The sequence below is a fragment of the Nymphaea colorata genome, chromosome 6 (genome assembly GCF_008831285.2).
Source record: "Nymphaea colorata isolate Beijing-Zhang1983 chromosome 6, ASM883128v2, whole genome shotgun sequence".
NCBI lineage: Eukaryota > Viridiplantae > Streptophyta > Magnoliopsida > Nymphaeales > Nymphaeaceae > Nymphaea > Nymphaea colorata.
In genome coordinates, this window is record NC_045143.1 from 12,345,887 (window position 1) to 12,366,503 (window position 20,617).

At 35.4% G+C, this 20,617-nt stretch overlaps 1 protein-coding gene across 1 annotated transcript; it reads right to left on the reverse strand.

Annotated features, from left to right (window-relative positions):
• Positions 1-733: 733 nt before the first annotated feature.
• On the reverse strand, positions 734-10,252 carry LOC116255575 (heparanase-like protein 2). The gene is made up of 9 exons (XM_031631445.2): positions 9,898-10,252; positions 7,519-7,555; positions 4,085-4,268; positions 3,416-3,564; positions 3,101-3,334; positions 2,813-3,002; positions 1,992-2,117; positions 1,787-1,886; positions 734-1,621 (listed from the first exon to the last, which is right to left on the reverse strand). Exons 1-9 carry the CDS (start codon positions 10,120-10,122, stop codon positions 1,211-1,213), a joined length of 1,656 nt encoding a protein of 551 aa, XP_031487305.1. The 5' UTR covers positions 10,123-10,252; the 3' UTR covers positions 734-1,210.
• Positions 10,253-20,617: the final 10,365 nt, after the last annotated feature.

Here is a 20,617-nt window from a genome sequence, read left to right on the forward strand (position 1 = left end):
TTTGCATAGAATACATACTTTTATGATTTTTACTATTGCTAATAGCCTGACACATGTTCTTCAAAAAAGGTAATATGAAGGTACCACATTTATTGTTCAATTACCTTTTGATATGTATTTTGGTCTTGAAAAAACAGTTTGGCTTCTATATTTTTAAATTAATCTCCACCATTTAATATACTTAAAATCAACATCCAAACATTTCCCTTTAAATCTGACATTTAAAGGTTGGATAGTTACCTGCTTCTTATATACAAATATATATTTTACATCACAACTTACGAAGGGAACTCAAGCTGGACTTGAGTTCTCTAAATTCATATACAACTGTTGATAATAAATCTACACAGTCTGCTCTATCCAAATGCATATCGCTGTTCTTAGCATTCTATGAATTCAACGTCCTTGAGGTGAATGAATATTTGATCCACTGGTCAAGGGGAAGTACATTGATGTCTGGTATTTTGCTTAGGATGTAAACTACAAAGCCATCATTTAGATGGATGCAGTTGTTGATGGAACAATCTTGAACCTATATTTCAAACATCCCCTTAAAACAAACCACAATTTGTGGTTCAATTCAGCTTATTCATACATTTAAATAAGCCAAGCACAAAAAGAAGGCCGTTCTCTCTGGATCTCATTAATGTAGGGGATAGTCCCAATTTGTTTCATACAACGAAAACATAAAAGATCCCAAAATTAATAAACAAATTAAAGATTCTTGATGACTTCTCACAGAAAATCCTTTTCATTTTTATTCCAAATTTGCCTTGGTGAGTACAACCGAGAGCATCACAACATAGAAATTCAACTCGATTGATACCAGTCGCATACTTGTATTATTCTGAAAGACCCACCATGCGATGTATGACGCATGAACTGATAGGAAAAAAAATTCACGATATTGAATACTATAATGCCTTCCACGCACCTAATTGTTAACAAGTATCTCTCCACTGGAGCAAAAACTAGTGCCTTAGGCCACACAATCAACTGAAATCAAGTACATTTGTAGAAATTGAGAGCTTAGCAGGTTGATGAAGACCACTAATTCACAAGAGGAAATTGAGAGCTTAGCAGGTTGAAGAAGACCACTAATTCACAAGCCTATCTAACAAAGTCTCCCACTTGTTAATTTGCTCCAGGATTATGCTATCATCGAAGGAATAACATGCAACTTGAACCACAGGAGAAGATGCATAGTCTTCTAGGGGCTAGCCTTACTTGGAGAGCATGCCGGAACATCAATGTATGGGAAGTTAACAAATGCGATAGACAAGGGCATGATGGATAGAGTGGAGTTGGCGTCGACAAATGCTGGAGTAAAAGTGGGGATGTCCCCATTGTGGGTAAGCTCTAGAGGCTCACCATTCAGCATCATGGTTTGGCTTCTGAGGTCTCCATTCTTTGGAGTTAGATGATACTCACTTCTCCTAAATTTTGGGTTGGAAGCCATCTTGCCTACCCATGCCACAGCCCTTTTAAATTCATCCATGAATCTTCCCTTCCTACTGATGATGAGATCCTCAGATGGTGCAGTGGTATTTGCATCGGTTTCCAGTATGATCCTAAATCTTGTGTCATTACTCAGATTTATCAGAAGTACCGTTATTCCAGCCTGCAGCAAGAGAAAGGAAACCTTATAGCTTCAGATATTGAGCTTCTCTTACAGCTGAATTTTGGCTGCAGCACATAATGGACGATAGAAGAATGAAACTAAGATAACTAAGAACTGAAACAACAAAAGAAACAAACAACATTTAGAGAAAATAATGTGTTTCACTTTATCTTTTGCGCAATGTGTATACGCTCTCAAATAGGGTGATCCAGTAACATTGGTGAAAAGAACTCTTCTTCCCATGAGCTGATGCCACAATAATGCACTGCCAAGAAAATGAGGCAAGAGAAATGAAGATCCACTATTTACATATATGCTGGATTTCTGGATGAATAAATATGGAGATCAACTATATATGTTGAGTCCTCACCTGTAGTAATCAGGATATGGTACCATTTTTTCTACATTCAGGAGACTGTAGTTGCTGCCTATCAATTTCTGTCTGCAGTACACCTTAGTGTCATACCTGGATGACATACCCAGCTGATCCAAGTACCTGTGACATGATAGTGCATATAATTAAACTCCTGAGACATATTGAAATGCCTGTCTTGCATATTTCATTGAAGAGCGCCGGCAGACGGGTGGCAAGTTCCACATGGCTAGTGCATAAGGAGACGTAGCATGTGAGTTCAGAAAATGTGATTTAGAGCTTTTGGTGCTAAGGATCAATAGAAGTAAAACACAACCAGCATAAAAACATGACCAAGCAAGCAAAAAGAACAGATAAACTTAGCATGTGAGTTCAGAAGATCTGATTTAGAGCTTCAGCTTTATTTCAGTTTCTTTTAATTGTCGTTAACAGTTGTGGGTGTATCTTTTGCTTTAATAATTTCTTTTGTTCCGGGTCCGGTCTGGTTAGAATGAGCAACCCAACCCAGCACGTCATGTACTTAAACCCTCTTATGAGGTAAGCAAACCCTAATGAAGTTATTATTGACGTGAAGAGGAGTTGGGCTTATTGCGGCTGTGTGTGTGAGTGCTACAACGAGAAGTTGTAGTGATCGTTGGCCAACGAGGCTAACAGAGCTTTTGGTGCTAAGGATCAACAGCAGTAAAACACAACCAGCATAAAAACATGACCAAGCAAGCGAAAAGAACAGATAAACTCCAACCGAGCAAGCAAAAAGAACAGATATAACTCCAACCAACAAATCTGAGAGAGAGAGAGAGAGAGAGAGAGAGAGAGACCAGAAACTGTTGATGTATCTATCAGAAAAGTCAAGGGCACCACCATGGTAAACACCACCAGCTTCTCCAACCCAAGCAGCTGCCCATGGACCAAATTTTTTTATAACTCCATGAAGACCTCGGAACGTCCCAGCTGCATGGCTAAGATAGGCTGGGTTCAATACCTTCTTCATGAGTTTGGGATCGTCAGCTGAATTAAACCCACAAATAAATGAATATGTCAGTGCTCACAAACTAGGAGTTATCCATGCTATGAAATTAGAAAAGAAAAACTATCTGCCATCTTACGTGCACCAAGATTATAAATGTGATGAGTTAAGACATTAACTACTCCTGGCCCTGACCGTTGAAGAAGTTGAATAAACCACTGTTGGTCGTAGAAGCCACCTGGTGCCAACAACAATGGGAGCGATGAGGAGTTACTGTATATCTCATTCAGTAGGGATCTGAGTTTAATCAAGTCTTTTGCATATTGTTTGGAAGATACACGTGCGCCAATACCTCTCCCACTGAGTTCATTCCCTGACAAATAATGATCAAGTAAGCATCCAAGGAATAGTTGGAACAATATGTCTAGATGATGAGGACAGAATCTTAATTTACCAAATTCCCATGAATCGATTTGAAATCCCTTTTCAATTGTGTATTCTATAAAAGAACGACTGTTGTTAAGATTCCAATCGCCAATCCAAACACCATTTGCACCTTTTCTCCTCCCATATAGTGCATTTAGACCAAAGGTGACAATTGCCCTGTAACAGACATTTCACTTAGTTACTTCAAGTGGTATTAGGTGACGATGCTGGTTGTAGATGAAATGCAAGAGCCGGATTTCAAAAGTTCAATATAACATTCATCGACAATAGCACATATTTTCAGTGGAACATCAGTGTTTTTTACCACAATTGGACTGGGAAAACATATACACAGTTGGAAATATACACATAATTTAGGACGAAGATCAGAAAATGCCAAAAATTCATCTTCACATCTACTTTTTAGTTATTATTATTTGTCAGGCAACCTCAGAATAACCAATATGAAATTCAAACTAGCGATTTCTCAGTCAATGAAGCACCTAACCATTCAGCTATGTATCTCATTGAACCCAGGACGTTAAAGGACTTAATTCGCGCAAGTACGTCAAATTTTGATTACTTTCATCTACTTGCTCTACAGCTTCTTCTTGATCAGTTATCATGGTAAATGACCAGCAGAAAGACAACAAAAAAGAGGATTGAAGAGATGAAACTCGACCAACTTGAAACGTACCCTGTCCGGTTGAAGAACTTGTTAAGCTCGTCCCACCTGTCCATGTGTAAACAACCTTCAGTAAAACCGAACAAGCCTTTTTTCTCCCTTTCAAAGGGCAAGCATTGGGTCTGCAATTCCCCAACGCCATAAATAACTTGATCTTGCAAGGAGCCCCCAACCCTTATCCTCAGATGATTAAAAGCTGCGGCAAGAGTGACAACGAATTCATAAAAGATGCAATGTTTCAGATAGGTACCCGTAGAATTATTATCTCCATCCAGAGTACCATGACCATGTCTGCCACAAACTATTGGACAGTCAATATCAGCTGCATTCCAAATCTTCCCACTGTTCCGCTTCATTCAAACGGTTTCAACTTCCCAGTTTCCACTGAATGTCTATAATGGCACGTATAGCGCTCATACTTGTCAACATTGTGTAAATGTCAAGACTATTTCACATGGTTGATTGGTATATATATATATAAATATATATGTGTGTGTGTGTGTGTGTGTGTGTGTAGGAAAGATGGTAAAAACCAGAGACAAAAACCAGACCTATTGAAATTAATAATTAAAATAAACTTTTTGAAATCTAGCCTTATAGATATGATGTTAAGAGTGATTTGATGAGAAACTTATTAAGTTGTTTGTTTTCTTAGTTAAATAATGTCTTTTTAATAGTAAAAGATGAACGGCTCTTATGACATCAAAATTTTGGTACTATAAAGATCAATTTTTAACAAAATGACTTGAACAAAAGCATGATTTATATTAAATTAGTGTTTATAAAAATAGTAGAAGGTATTTTGTTTAAAACACTTTTTAACATGAATTAAGAGGTCTGGTTTTCAACCCTTCCCCTGGTGGTCTAGTACCTACCAATCATCATATATATATATATATATATATATATATATATATATATATATATATATATACCACAGACAACTTAATTGTTCTACCTCGTACAGCTGGTGTCGAACACCATAAAGGAGGTTAAGGCATACATATACACGGATTTTTGTCCTGGCATAATATGGACGGGATTTGCTCCACCCAACTTGCCGATCTTTTTTTGTTTAAAAACAAAGGACATGTAATCTAAAGCTATGAATTACTCTTATATGGTCTTACCGTCAGGAACAACTTCCTTTCTTTAATTGGCATTGCTTGTTTTCAAATTATATTTCAAGACAAAGATGGAAAATAAATGTAAAGTTTATTATTTAGAGTTTAGACTTGAAAAAGACTGTGTCAGGTGGGACGGCTACTCGTGAAGGTACAACCAAATTAAGGTATTGAAAATAAAAAGTGATACATCAGTTGTTTGAGTTGTTCCTAGTAGTTGTTGGGGATCTGTGTGTGCGGATGTGCCCATTGCCCAATGTTAGGTCAAATGTGCTGGAAACAAAAGAGAGAAAATGTTGATTCTGTTGCAGACTGATCCCAACTTAATAGGCTTTTAACAATGTTTAAGTTGTCAACTTAAAGGGTTGATTCTTCTTGTGTGTTCTTGTTTTTTTTTCCTTCCCCTCTTCTTTTATCTTTATATCTTCTTTTCTCTTGATATAGTTAGTGAGAGAGAGAAGAGGGGCTGGTTCCTCACAAATTCCATGACAAATGAAAGAATTTTTTGTTTTTTTAATTACTTTAGGAGTAGTGTTAAGGAGGGAATACTCTAGTTTTCATTTTAATACTCACTACACTAGAGAAACATTTTACACATCCTCAAATAAAACCCCGAGTTCAATATTCATGAAAAATTTCACTGCTCAAAAGAAAGACGGCATTGGATGGGCCTTGCTGGGTTGAAAAATGGACCCTTGGGCATTTTAGGACCTGGGCCTGCCCCAGCTTGTTTACTTAATGAGCCTGCAAGCCGAGCTGGATCACCGGCCTCCGGTGGGCCTGGTTTAAGGGTGATGTGAGAAAAACCCTAATTCGATGATCGAGTAAGTAAAGCCCCAATATTATATAATATAAATTTTTCACCTTACTATAAATTCAAATTACTAATATCTAATCTTTCTTTTTTTTTTAGGGTCACTACCTATATTCAAATAACTATATAATAAAGTCTTTTACAAGATTATTTAAGTAAACATGCCGTTTATGAATCAGATCTAACCTAATCTGTTTAAATTGAATCGGCTGGTTACTGGAGAGATTATTTGGCCAATGACCCATATGATCTTCGACCTGGCCCGGCCAATTTCTTACCTGCGGCCAAGGGGTGGGCTTCGTTTATGCATTTTTAATGGGTCTTCCCGGTTATTATGGGTTGGGTAATGCACCTGCTGTGCCTGGTGTCGCCGCAAAACCTAGTCCTACTTAAAAATTTTGGAAAGAAATTAAAGGTCGGCCTTTGGAGACAGTAATATTCCATGACCGTCTCATGCACCTAACCCAAAAGTTGGTTTGATTCATTGGACATTTTAAAATTTTAAAAAGTGTTTTATAGATCTACCTCACTTTTTGGGGTAGATTCATAAGACAGTAACAATGTGTTATTGATGTCAAACACCTCTTAAGAAACTCAAAACTTCACTTACCTAATCTACTTACTTGAAAACCATAAATTTGTTATAACAACTAATATATATTTAACAAAAGTTGTCATTATCTATCATTGTTTATCTTATGCTAATGTTTGAAGTAGCCAAAAGTTTTATACAGTTTTATGAAATTTTTAAAACAAGTGTCAAATAAGGTTTACCTCACTTTATGCTCGCTAGTAGAGATTCAGACAGAAATTCAAAATGTAAGCAAGTATTCACAAAAACAAAAAAATTGTCCCAAGCTAGAGAGTTGTGTATCTAAATAAGCATTTGAATCAACCGATGTTGCAAAAAAATGATGTTGGGTGGGGTATCTATTTTTCTCATCGATATCACATACTGCTGATATGGATCATTAGGTATGGACCCGTATCAGCCAATTTTTCAGCTTCATTGATTTTAAAAAATGGTTTGAATTAGTTTAAATTGAATTTAAAAGCAGAAAATAAAATTGAATTAAAAATTCACAAATAAAAATGGAAAGAGGGAGTACTCCAGGCGTGAGAGCGTTTAGATCAAAATGGGTGAAACTACCAAAACTAAAATTCTTGGCTCCGCCACCCCGTTACCTACCTTTTCTCTTTTTCTTTTTCCTCTTGTCGCTAGTTTCTAGTCATATATCCCAGATGGTCTAGTAGGTACGTGAATCGCAGTTTGAATTTAAGACGTTAGATCCAATTTTACAAAATTTTATTCAATAGGATTTAGTGTAATGAGGTTTGGATTGGACCGTTATAAAAGTCAGACTAACTTGAAGTTAAATTCAGTTATAAAACTAAGTACTGAATTCAAATTCAACTATCGAGTGGACCCAAATTCGTTTACCAAATCTGTATAAAAAAAAGTTCAATGAGAGAGAGAGAGAGAGAGAGAGAGAAATATCATTCATTACCTTTGACAGCCTTAGCAAGAAGAGGGTTATTCAAATCCTACAAAAGAAAAGGAGCAGAATCCGGTTAGTTCTACGTTCAAGCAACACCCTCGATGTGGATCTGATTAGAAAGGCGAATCACCGCCTTGGAAGTGCAAAACAACAGGAAATACGTATATTAGGGGAAAAGGCTAGAGGAGAAAGTACCACCCGACTGCATGATCAAAATGTCGCAATCGTATTTGCTCTTATCCGCCGATAGGTTGCTGAGAGTATGGTGCACGCACCAGATATGCACCGAAAAAAAAATGGAGCGTTGAGGCATATTTTAAAAAAAATTTAAGAAGAAATGCCTTTTTTATATTTTCAACTTTTTCATTTACCTTTTTTTTTTTGTCTTTATAAAGGGCTCTTTTTTTTTTGTTGACTAGGGTATTTTGGATAGGAACATAGTCAAGGTACGGCCCCGCATGTGCCCTCCCTCTACCTCAAATTTTTTTTTTTAAAAATCTAGTTGTAAAATTTACAAAATTTTACTTGTTTTATATAAAAATTTTGAAAAATGATACTTCAACCCTAATTAAAATTTAAAAACTTTAATTCAACCTCCCTCATAAAAAATTTCTAACTCTGTTTTTTATTCTAGTCCCTATACCCTTTAATGTCCCTACACCCTTTAATGTATATTTTTTTTCCGTACATATAACAAGCTTTTGTATGGCTGGCCACTAAATAGAAAGCAGCCCGAACAACCCGCTTCTTAAATAATTGAATATCAATTTCATTCAATAAATTAATATTCAGTAAGTATTTTTTTGCCTGATTCAAACCAGAGTCCAAAATCTAACTAAGACTCAATATCTAAAGACCTGACTATTTCATATAAGAGTTTGATGTTGTATATGCTAGTGGGATCTGATTTTCTTGTCAAAGGTCTAAATTCAATTGCAAAACTAGATCTCATTTCTTTCAATCCAATGAACTCGATTTTGAAGTGGACGTAATACTGATGGGAGATGAAGTGGCCATTATATTGGTGAGAGAGGCCACCTCTCAGAACAAGACAAAGAAAGGGTCCTATGGTTGAGACACGCTCTAACTACTAAAGAAAGCGACCCTTTGGTGGCATGGAAAGAAAAATGCATTGATAAAGGCGTCACTCAACTCAAGAGACCCTTTTTTACCTCGATCTAACGTAAGAGCGCCACGGTTCAGCGGACACACTAATGGTCAAACGGCTGTCGTTGATTCTATTTTCAGCCGCATTTACGGTTGGAGCAATAATGACGTTTTGCCAGAATGCGTCACAGACGGTTCTTTTGACACACAATATTAGCTTTTTACCGGCCTTTTTTTTTTTTTCCTTTTATTGTTGGTGTGAACTGCATGGCAACTTCATCCTCTCTCTTGAACACCTTAGTTCAATACCCTCTTAGTACCTTTACTTCACCACAAGCATGCTTTATGAACTTTAGAAAGCAAAACCACTGCACATAGAGCCCATGAACACTCACCACAACATGTGGCTGTAACTTAGCAAAACTAAAATACGACTAAATGTATTGAATATTTTATCATGGGAGGTCCAAAGCAATATTGTGGGGAAACTTGGAGTGCGTTTGATTGCCTCCAATCACAGATTCGAGGTGCCATAAGAGGTCAAGACCACCCTTCATTTTTAAGCAGGATATGAGAACTTACGTTTAAAAGACGCAAGATTAATTACACTACATATTTGAACCTTGCGGCTTAAAATCCAGGAATCTCAAGCCGAAGCTTAATTCTTTTTGTTACTTTCCATATATTTAATGCATAAGTGATACTGAAAAATATACGGTCCTCAAACCATAATCAAAGTAAGTCAATTGCTAAAACAAACTTTCAAAATCAAATATTCGAAATAATGAAACACCCACCTCTTTAATGCTTATGAAGCAACCACTCATCAATCAATTTTCACTAGGCGGATAGCTTGGTAGTAGGAATACTTGGTGAGTGTCATATTTAAATATGTTCTAATTATTAGAGCAGGTTTATAGAATAATAGTTTTATAGAATAATAGTTTTAGTATCCAAATCAACCCGTAGTATCATTTGAGGTAGACTCTCCTACTGATAAGTTCGGCAGTTATTGCAACTTAATAATGCAAAAGAGCATAACCATCAAAACATAGGTCTGGTGTGGCCTTAACGCCGCGATCTCAATTCCACGGAATGTGAGGCTTACCCTTGTTTTTCAACAAATGTGTGAAGGGATTCCAAATCCTCGATGGCTGAAATCCATTGGTTAAACAAGCATTGGGTTTGATCGGCTTCTTCACGCAGCGTAGATCTTATGTCTATGGTGCTTATTTTAGTCGAGAGAGAGAGAGAGAGATTGTAAAGTGCAGGTGAGTTTACCAAGTTAAGGACGGAAGTCTGGGGATGAGCTGCAAGGCATCGGGTGTCGGTAGCGTCGCAGCGTTGAGGAGGACCCCAGTCGATCGTCGCGCACACGAAATGCTCGTCGGTGGTGGCGATGGCCGCCTTCCCCACCACCCTCACCCTCACATCTTCATTCTTCCCCTCTCCCCAACTCACGGCCGCCACCAGCAACCACATAAGCACCACCAGTAAATCCCTCATTCTCGCTGTCTCTGCTACCAATTACTTCACGTCTGATCTCCTTCCCTCTCCCAACCGACCAGACTCTTCACGGTGAGAGAGTGAGAGAGAGAAAGAGAGAAACGTATAAGTGGCCAGCTGGGCAGAAGAGACAAACAGAAAGAAAGTTAGGCCAGGGGTGGGTGAGGGCTGGGGAAAGTATGAAGGATGGGGCACGGCTGGTAAGGGAGAGGCGGGTGAAATGAAGGTCGCCTTGGTAGGAAGCAACCGCGTCTCTCTCTATCTCTCTCTCTCTCGCGTCCTTCTTCTCTTGTAATATTTTTATTTGATTGCGGCTCAATTTTCTTTCGGGAGCTCATACAACTAATCCGGAATAGGTAAGGTTGCAGATTGAGTTGCGTAAACAGAAGTGTCCACGTAATAAATATGCACCAAGAATGAGTGAGAATACTTTTGAAATTTTTTATAATGGAGTAGTCATTTTAGATATTTTTACTTTTTTAAATAACTTTTTTACTCCTTTTAAAAGTTTCTCTTTATTATTTTAATGAAAATATTTTGGTCATTTCCATCAATTTTTTCGTGCACAAACCTAACCAGCTTGACTTAGGTTGAAGATTTGGGTAAAAGTTTCGCCGGAGAATTCGGTCGGATTTTTGACGTCCCAATCCGACGGACGTAGCTGTCCCCAATTCCCATCTCACCTGCTTGCGTTGTCGATAAGATTCAACTGAAAATTTGAAAGACAAAAAAAAAATAAAAAGAAATGACTCTGGTTTTTCCAAGAGACGTTGGGATTTGAAGTGGTATAAAGAAATGAGGGAGCTGCAACAACTGTCTGTTCTGTTTGTTGAGAACATGGCCGCAGCATGGGCTCGAGAAGCCTTCAGAGTCCCGATCGACCTTTTGCCCAGGCACATTTGGTGATTCCCGTATTCTTTCCCGAATTTAGTGATTTTTTAACTATTTATTCTCTATCCAACTGCAGACATCGGGAATCTGCAGGATTTGATAATTCCGATTGACGGGGTACTTACATTTTAATTGGGACAAACTGAAAGTATCACACAATTAATCTTTTATTAAGATTCTTTTGAAAATGAGTTGAAATTTTATTTCTTCAATCCTACTGTAAATCAAGTTTGATAATCTAACGATTTTGTTATAGACAGATAAAAGAAAGTACATTCGGTCTAGTTTTTATAAAGGGAAGTAGTGATTTTTAAAGGTAAAAAATTTGTCGAAAGTAAACCGTTATTGCACAAAAAAGGTACTTTTAGGTTTTTAAGTTGTGGCATAATTTAAACAAATTTGACTCCCGAAGCTTAGATTTTAAAATGGGCAGTTGCCCACCGCGAATTAAGCTACAGGCATGCACACACACACCCACACACACAGAGCAAGGGGGGGAGAGAGAGATATGTTAACTCCTATAAATTCAAACTTATATTTTAACTAATTGAAAAAAGTAATTCCATTGAGTCTATATCGGTTGAGGGGAAAGTAAAATGATAAAGAGGATTGAAATGCCTCCGACAAGTGTGCATCGTCCTTATGGGGTTAACATAGTTATTAAGAAAAAGTTTTTTCTTGAATTTGCTGTAACCAATACAACTCAATATAAGGGCGAAGGCAGGGGAGGAAGGTTCAAGGCCTGCCTCGGTTTTTAAAAAATCAAAATTTTACTTATAAATTTTAAAAGTTTTAGTTCAACCTATATAAAATTTTTAAAAAATTATATTTCAGTATTTGTTAAAATTTTGAAACTATAATTCGGCCCCTTCAACGAAAAATTGTAGCTGTACCCTCAACTCGATATATGCTGGTGTAACAACTATATGGACAGGTACAGAAAAATAGACAAATATGTTTCTTACAATTTAAATGTTGGATAGGATAGAGAAAACAAACAAACTTGTAATGTGTGACAGACATAATGGAGATAGTGTTTTCTTCCTAGTTTCATCAAACATTTGACATAGAAGTGTCAGAGGCATGGAGCACATATTGCCCTATCCATCTTGTCCTATAGAACATGAATGAACTATCAGGGTTTTGATACTTGATGGAAATTGATTGTTTTGGTGTAGCTACATGGGTCCATTCTCTAATTGACCTGATCAATCACCCAATTAATTTGACTCAAACAGGAAAGCATGTATTGTTCTATTTGATGCAGAACTCCACTCAAAAAAGAAGAGTTCTATTGAATTGTTTAATTTTCACTACAACAAAAATGGCTATTTGCCACAGCCAAAATCACTACCACTTAGCCCAAAAACTGTGGCTGAAGATATTCTCAACTATGGTCTGATTGTGACAATTAATTAAAGTAACTATGACACTCGCCCTTGTAACTATTGACCTTTTGTCATGATTTTAGCGGTGGCTGTTGCATCCACCAGCCACAGTTTACCTAACCATTAACCATGCTTTTGTTATTACTTGCTACAGTATGACTCTTCATATATTAGCTATGGAAATTGTGGTTATTGATTATTTTATTTTTGTTTTGCATCTATATACTTGTGTTAGTGTTATATATATATATATATATATATAAAGTAAACACAAAAAAAAAGTAATACATACAAGATGTTGTTTACAACTTTACACAACTGAAGTTTACGAAACAATTACATAAAATTAATAAACATTGTTTGAATGATAGCCCACTAGTAACCGATTGTTTCTAAAGCAACAAACAAGTCTACAAAGAATGTAAACAAGGTGTTCATGTGGGAAACCAAAAGCAAGAACAACAAAGGTCACAAAAGCAGCAGTCGACCTTGGTGTGTTGTTCATGAACACAAAAGCCCTAGTAGTAGCCAAGACCACCGTGGTTCCTAATGAATCCCAAAATCAACACGGCAAATACAATGAATATGCTAGACACCAATCCAAACTTGCAAATGACTCTCACAAGAAATCTCTTGCAGTCATCGATGTTGCCTTTATTGTAACCTTCAAGAGGGAGAGATAGATGTTGCAGGGTTCACTAAACGTCAACCACGTCCATTTTTAGTGTCATTGTAGTAGCTTTTGCATCCATAGGGTTACTTTGACCATCTACTTTGCATTCATGGAGAAGAAGAGCTGGCACAAATTAGCAACATTAAGCTACCCTAGAGGAACAACTTTTTCTTCATCATAGCAAGCATCAGCCTTTGGATCCCATATTTTGGGGCAGGTCCATTATATCTATGTACAACTTTTGCCTGCAGAAAGGACAAGCTGATTACCAGCTTGTCAAACATTATAAACTTATTGAGTGCACCTACATACAAACAGATTGAACATTTGCTACTTGTCCAACTAATATGAGAAAAATTCCTTTAACATCATCAGTTTTAGCAAGACATTTTGTTTTTCTTGGAGAAATCTTGTTTAAACCAAAAACAAGAAATAAAAAGACTAAAAAACTATAAAAAAATTCCATGATCTCATACGTAGATTTCTCCAAATTTGGTACAACCACGAATCATCTAAGTCTAACAAGAAATAAGACACCATTACTAAACTATAATGAATTTGAATTTGGGGTAGTACCTAGAATTCAATCATGTTAAGAATATGTAAAATTGTTCAAGCTATTGTAGAAAATACTTCTGAAGTAGCAAACTTCTATTATACACATTTCTTGCATTAAAAACCTACCTGACTATGATCAAGGAATGGGATAATAGAAGCATAGATGCACCAGTATTAATGGTACGTGAATTTCACAATGGTGTATGTTTATGAACAAGACTCCTCATGGTTCAGTCTTGCACTGACTAGTCCTGCAATCCCCATATTATTAAAGCAATTAGATAATGGAAGTCAACATTTAAAAACAACCATATATTCTATGAAGCTTTTTGTCACAAATTCATGCCGACATTCTTCCTAGGTTTCTTGAAGAAAAACAAATCCTTATATAATAAGTAATGCACTAGAACACATCGAGATAAACACTTGAAAGAAAAAGAAATAGGAAAGAAAGGAAAAACTTGCTAAATCAACATTAATCTAACTGACAAGAAAAATAACAATAATAATGAACCTTGTTACAAACTTTGGACATGTTTTTGCAGTTATTAAATCAATGCAAGGAAGTGTTTTATATGAATACACGTGCAAATTTGGATATTTTTTACATAATTGCATAACAAAAAAGCAATCATGAGAAAGTCATGCGGTACAAAAAAAATAATTATGAGAAGAGCATGTTTGAATATCATTCAAAGCCTCCCATATGGAAAAAAGAAAAATGAGGATATCTTCAAGCTTTACTAAAATGTGATCAAATGGTTTGATGTCTTTCCTATTCACTCTGGTTATCAATCTTTTCAAAAATAGTACATCATTCCAATATATTTTATTAATAAAAAATCTTCCATCATGATTGGCAAGGTACATAAACAATTATATTATAAATCCGACTCCAAACTTCTAAGAGAAAAGAATGACACTTTGGTCAAAATTTCAACATTAAATATGAAAACCTGAAAAAGCTTTTTCCAAGAAACAACACTAATGTGATGCTCAAAAATTTATTTTGTTAATGTCAACAAATGAATCCATTGAAGAACAGTCTAAAGGATCAATCCAGATAGTAATCCACTACAGCCCTTATGGATAAACGTGTGTGGCACACCTACATTGTGTTTTGGAACTAAAGTTTCATAAGCCAAACTAAATTTGAATAGGTTAATGACAAATTCAAGTAATGCCTATCAGCTTTAAAACAAGTAAACAAGATACTCCATGGTTAACAGTAAGGACATAAGTACAACAATCATCGTGTTAACAAAGTCTACGGTTGGACTTAGTACCATATGTGGCTTATTAATCTCTACATATGTCGGTTTGAAGCTTGATTAATGAAATCCAAAGTCCTAATTAGAAAAGAACATGATTAGGTGGTGTATTCTTAGTTTAAACTTAAAATTACTTGAGGACATAATAGGAATTAATTAGAAACTCCGAGGGCAAAAAATTTAATTTTGGTTTAGGGATGTTTTAGGTATTAGTTGAAAAGTTAAACAGCAAGCTTCGTTTGAAAAATTAAGAAGGATATAGCATGCATTTAATCAAATGTGAGGGGCACAAATGTATTTTTTATCTAGGAATATGTTGGTAGTTAACCAAAAATTTAAGGGGCGAATTAGGAATAGAAATTTAGATGGGCACAATAGGCATCTAGTGAACTGAAAAAAGGTAGATTTGTAAATGACCGTTGGGTTTGGGATGAGAAGGAATTTCTTAATTAGCAAAGCATAAACTTGTAATCGAAACAAAATGGAAATACAGAGGCATTAAACAAAGTATAATGGGCAAGATTGTAAATTACTAATTGAATGGGATTAGAAGTAATTCCTAATATTGTGATGTATAAAAATGGAAAAATAAACATCAAAGGCAAAGTAGTGGGTTGGCTAGATGGTTATGACCCTTAGTTTTACATGTTCTAACAAAATTTGAAATACAAGTAAGAGGTGAGAATGGCATTCAATATTGCGCCCTCAACAGCAGCCTTGGGTAAGAACAGGAGCAATAGCGAGAGTGGGACAAAAAGAAAAATAGAAGGGAAGAGATAATAGAGAAGGCGGAAGAGATAATAGAGAAGGGGGCGACCCCTCTAGGTGTGCCTTTAGTTCTTAGTCTAAATAGGAAAACATGTAATGTAGGATAACAGAGAAAAAGGGAGAGGTAGGGTTTCTAATGGTTGAAATTTGATGTGTATTTCTTAATTCATGATTTAGATCAATACATCTAATTGTTAGTCAATCTTAGACATTGGAACAAAACTCTAATTACATTGATCTCACCTAAACTTTCAACCCAATAGTGATACAATGGATTTCAGTTTACTTAACTTTATTTAAAATATTATCATAATTGGATGAATTAAAAGTACCCGCATTGGGCCCTCACAAGATGCATGTCTAACTCTTTTAAACTAACAAACTCCACTTTGTGGGTTATAAATATAACAGTGATTTTCTACATGAGTTGTAACTTGTAATGTCGATCACACTTAATTTTTTCCGATACTCATATTGCATTAATGCATCATTTTTGTCTGTGAATGTTGTTTTTACTATTTTATTCATTATTCAACTTGAATGAGTTTGTGTTTTGGCTCAACTTAAGCCAGCATGGGGAAAAGGTACAATTAATTAATTTATGCTACCATGTTGAAAAATAATATGCAAGTTGCCCAGTATTCATGATTTAGCGAAGTGCCCTTGGCCAATACCTGCATGTATTGGAGGAGTATTTTAAGTTAATGTTAGTGACATTGTATGCTATAAATTAGAGCAGCATAGATGCATTAGCCATAAATCATTTCTTCCTGGTTAGACATTGCATTATTTATGTGTTATCCTCCTTTAATATTTGTGTGTTGACTTTCTTTTACTCCTTGTTTATAATGTTTTAAATGTTGAATCCAAATATCTATTTTATTTTATGTTTGACTAGTGAATGAGGCTGTATTTAGATAACCGACATCGATGTTGCATTTCTTGTTGAGATGCACAAATAAAATAAATTGATGAGTGGGTTGTTGAAATCCACAAATGATCAGTTATGATGTAGGTATACGTATATGGCTAAAATGATGTGGTCCATGGTTTGTTGGGATCCATGAATGATTGAATAAAATGTAGCATGCAAAAATGGAATGTGATGCATAGGTTGATGGGTCCATGAATAATTGATTATGATGCAGGTACTTGATGAGCCATGTTTGGAAGCTAGTATCAAATACTGACATATGCTGGTATTTTGGCCAGTATAAATGAATGATATGAGAGCATTTATGCCTTGATGAATGTTTTCATGTGCTAACAATTGTATAGAAGCCCCTTGACTGAATGGTTTATTATTTTGTCTAATTAGATGATTGATTGATGTGACTAAATGACTAAACGATTGTGTATGTTTGAATGTATTAATTGATTGCAATGTTTGGCAGCCTTTTTTAGTGTGAAAGATAACATTGGGTAACAACCTATGGCTAGAAAATTGTAGGAGAATATCATTTGATTTTGAATGACTACATGTCAGTCATGTCCATCGCAAAAGGGATTGAGTAGGGCTCGATGATGTTTTGTTCTGATTATCTATTCAAGTATATATTCCCAAGGCTCCCCTATGATACTAAAGGAGCTAGTCCATCCTCGGCACCAGTGAGTGTGACTTGCTGCTACAACAAGTATATTGAGCCCAACACATCGATCTAGAGTCATGATAGAGGTTACCGACCACCTCATGTCAAATGCATCATATCGTACCTTAATGCCTCATCTTAACCAATCGTAATTTATGCAACAATCGTGTCTTAGATTATAACACTCCAAAAGAATGTGCTATTACTCGTCACTCAATAATTGACTATGTGTTTGTTTATTGTTGACCTAAATTTATGTTATGGATATGATTCTTATTAAATTGTAGTTTGTGAACTAAAGATTATTAGCATTTTAAGATGCATGAATCATTGTACTATCATTTGAAAGATATGATGTGATACCTCACTTCGAACTAAGAATTTGGTCATACTTAGAATAATATGACATTTTTAGATAGTAATGTTTTTGGGTCCCCACTAGAAGTTGGATATGCACACTAATAATTGAGCTTGTCATTGAGAAAGGGCTCAACTCTAGGAAACAATGCCATCTTCTAAGGACTTTTTTATTGTATCATGTTTTGTATAATTAAGTTGATTATCATATGAAAACACTGATATATTTTTTCTCATGTTTTTCACATCCCCAAAATTTTTTTTTTTAAGAGTTTTTCAAAAAAATAAGGTTTTATTTTTAAATGAGAAAGAAAGGGACTCGCCCATCGGTATGAGGATCAACCGTTCCCGACACCTTTACCAGAGTAATCAATCCAAGGGCTATATTTATTCTTGATGCATCTCATTTTGACTTAAAAATCATTTGCATTATAAATGTGGTGTAGTGTTTGAAAAGAATGTTGAAGATTTGATGTTTCAAGATTTTGAGAAAGTTTTGAAGAATCATTTGAGAGTGTAAAACATTTTGATTTGAGAAATTTTGAATTGAGAAATCTTTATAAATATCATTCGAAAACCTTTGAAAATTACTTTTGGAAATCACTTGGGTGTTCTCTAAAGACTTTAAGTATGTTTGAGGTTTTGCTTTAATTCGGTTACTACCTAGTTAAAGCTGCATCTCATCTTGCTTAAGCTCTTTTGAAGAAGTGTTTGTGATCACAGGTGATGTCAAGTGAATGTGGATGTATGAATGCATTGATCCTACATTATTGAAAGAAAATCATTCATTCCTACCATAACATTCATCTAAGAGCATTCGTACCACCACATCTAAGTTTCTCATTTTATAATTGTCATAAATATTTTTATGAATAAAAAAAAGTTTTTGAAAATAGAATGTGGTTATAGACCATCAAGCATGATTCCAATATTGGGTCATCACTTGAGTTTTGATCTTGAGCAAATAAAAAGATCTTGAGAGAAAAATATTCAAAAGATCAGAAAAGAAGAAAGACTTGATACAAAAGAAATATAGAAACAGAGAGAGAGAGAGAGAAAGAAATTTTGAAAATCATAAAACCAAGGATTTAAAAGAGAGAGAGAGATATGTGTTCATATATATATATATATGTGTGTGTGTGTGAATGCTTGTGAAAAAAGAGGTTTAAATCAAATAGAGAGGAGAATATGATTTTAGAAAAAGAGAGAGAGATTTTAAAATAAAATATATCTATGTATATTCATATCTACGTATACGAGAGTTTGTAAAAAAATATGTTAAATCATAAAAAGAGGAAGACAAAAGAGAGATATTAATGTGCACGTATACATATGTAAACATTTATATAAACATATGTCTTCATGAAAATTGAACAATTAAGAAATAACTTAAAAATATCTGACTTTGATTTTTATGTAGGTTGGGAAGGAACTTGGACTCATGCAAGCGCCTAAACTAAGTCTTCAATGTCACATTAGAGAGAATTCATGCTTTCGAAAATCTTTTGAAAAATATGATTCTAAATATTTTTTGTATATAAACATAAAAAACGTTATTAGTTTGTTGGCTACAAGAGTATATTTTTTCCACTGTTGGGTATAGAAAGAAATCAAATATACATGGCAACATGGGAAAGCACTCATTAGGATCCCTAATTAAGTGATTAAGAAAGAAACTGAGCATGAGAATGATATGAAGAATGCATATTAACATGTACAAATTCGTGAATGAATAGTTTTCTCAGGTTGGACAAATCTCAACCACAAAAATCAATATAAGATAAAGAAATCTCTACCCAAACATTCATTAATCAAAAAAATTAGTATATTATGCATGAACATCATCTCAAGCATATAACAAACACATTTTTTGAAAATAAATGAAGAAATGAAATTTATTTCGCCTTGCTCACAGTGTCGGTGCACTCAAGAGTAGCTCTTGACTCCGAAAAGAAAGTCTTTAGAGCTTTCTTGCATGGCCATGAGGAGGTGGTAAGAGGAAATGATAAATAAAAATAATGACTACATACCTCAAATAAAGATGATAGTGAGAATGAAACTTCAAGATGATGATCCTAAGGTCACCATGGATGAAGCTCTAAAATGATGAAAGTATTCCTCCAAGACATCTTTTTGTGCTCTCTTGAAGAATTTGAACTTGGAAAGGTATGCTCCCAACGTTGGAGAAGAAGAAGAGAAGAAGAGAAAAATGCAAATTGAGGGTTAAGGAAAACTCTAAATCTTCAAAGTGAAGTATTAAAAATTCTCCAAGGGTTAGCCCATGCACAAGAGGAAAGATTATGGGGGTATTTATAGATAGTTTGGGAACCAAAATTCAAAGTTTGAATTTTTTTGAATTTAACAAAATTTTCATGCGAATTTTAAGTATTTTTGAATAATTTTATTTTTTTTTTAATAGGTTTTGGCTAAGTGGAATTGGCCACTAGCCCTGCAAACACCCCTTTGGGGGTGTGGGCTATTGGCCACCCACCAGGTCGAAAATCGCCCCCAAAGGGGTGGCTTTTCATCAAAATGGGAAGCCTTGGCGTGCCAAGCATTGTGCCTAGCTCGCTACGCGAGCGCGCAGCGCACTGTGCTCATCAGCATGCAACGTGTTGCGTGAAGTCTCGTTTGTGCACGGCGCGCGTTTGCATGGCCATGAGGTGTGCATGCCGGTGTGCGCTGCTCTTTTTTTTTCTTAAACAAAAACAAGATAAAATGAAATAAATTATAATAAAATCTAATAAAATGCATACATAATAAATAAATAAAGGTTGTTTATATAAGAAACATAAAATAATTTTTTATTTAAAATGTGTAAAAAATGATTTTTATTACGAATGGGCAGTTTTGAGTGACTCTAGGCTCGTTTTAGAGCCGGATTAGGTTCAATTGGTCGCCAACACGCCTACTGAGTGGTTCAAGCTCAAAAACATAATTTTGGTGTGAGGACGAGATATAAAACAAAAGGAAGTTTTGTGCATGCACGCGCGATGCTCA

What these genes read in the sequence shown, in the direction of transcription:
- LOC116255575 (XM_031631445.2), bottom strand. Translation starts at nt 10,122, where the DNA reads ATGAGGGATTTACTGGTGGTGCTTATGTGGTTGCTGGTGGCGGCCGTG. An exon ending in AATCGATTCATGGGAATTTG is followed by an intron (nt 3,335 to 3,415) that starts GTAAATTAAGAT and finishes ATTATTTGTCAG; the next exon opens with GGAATGAACTCAGTGGGAGA. An exon ending in CACATTGCGCAAAAGATAAA is followed by an intron (nt 1,622 to 1,786) that starts GTGAAACACATT and finishes CTCTTGCTGCAG; the next exon opens with GCTGGAATAACGGTACTTCT.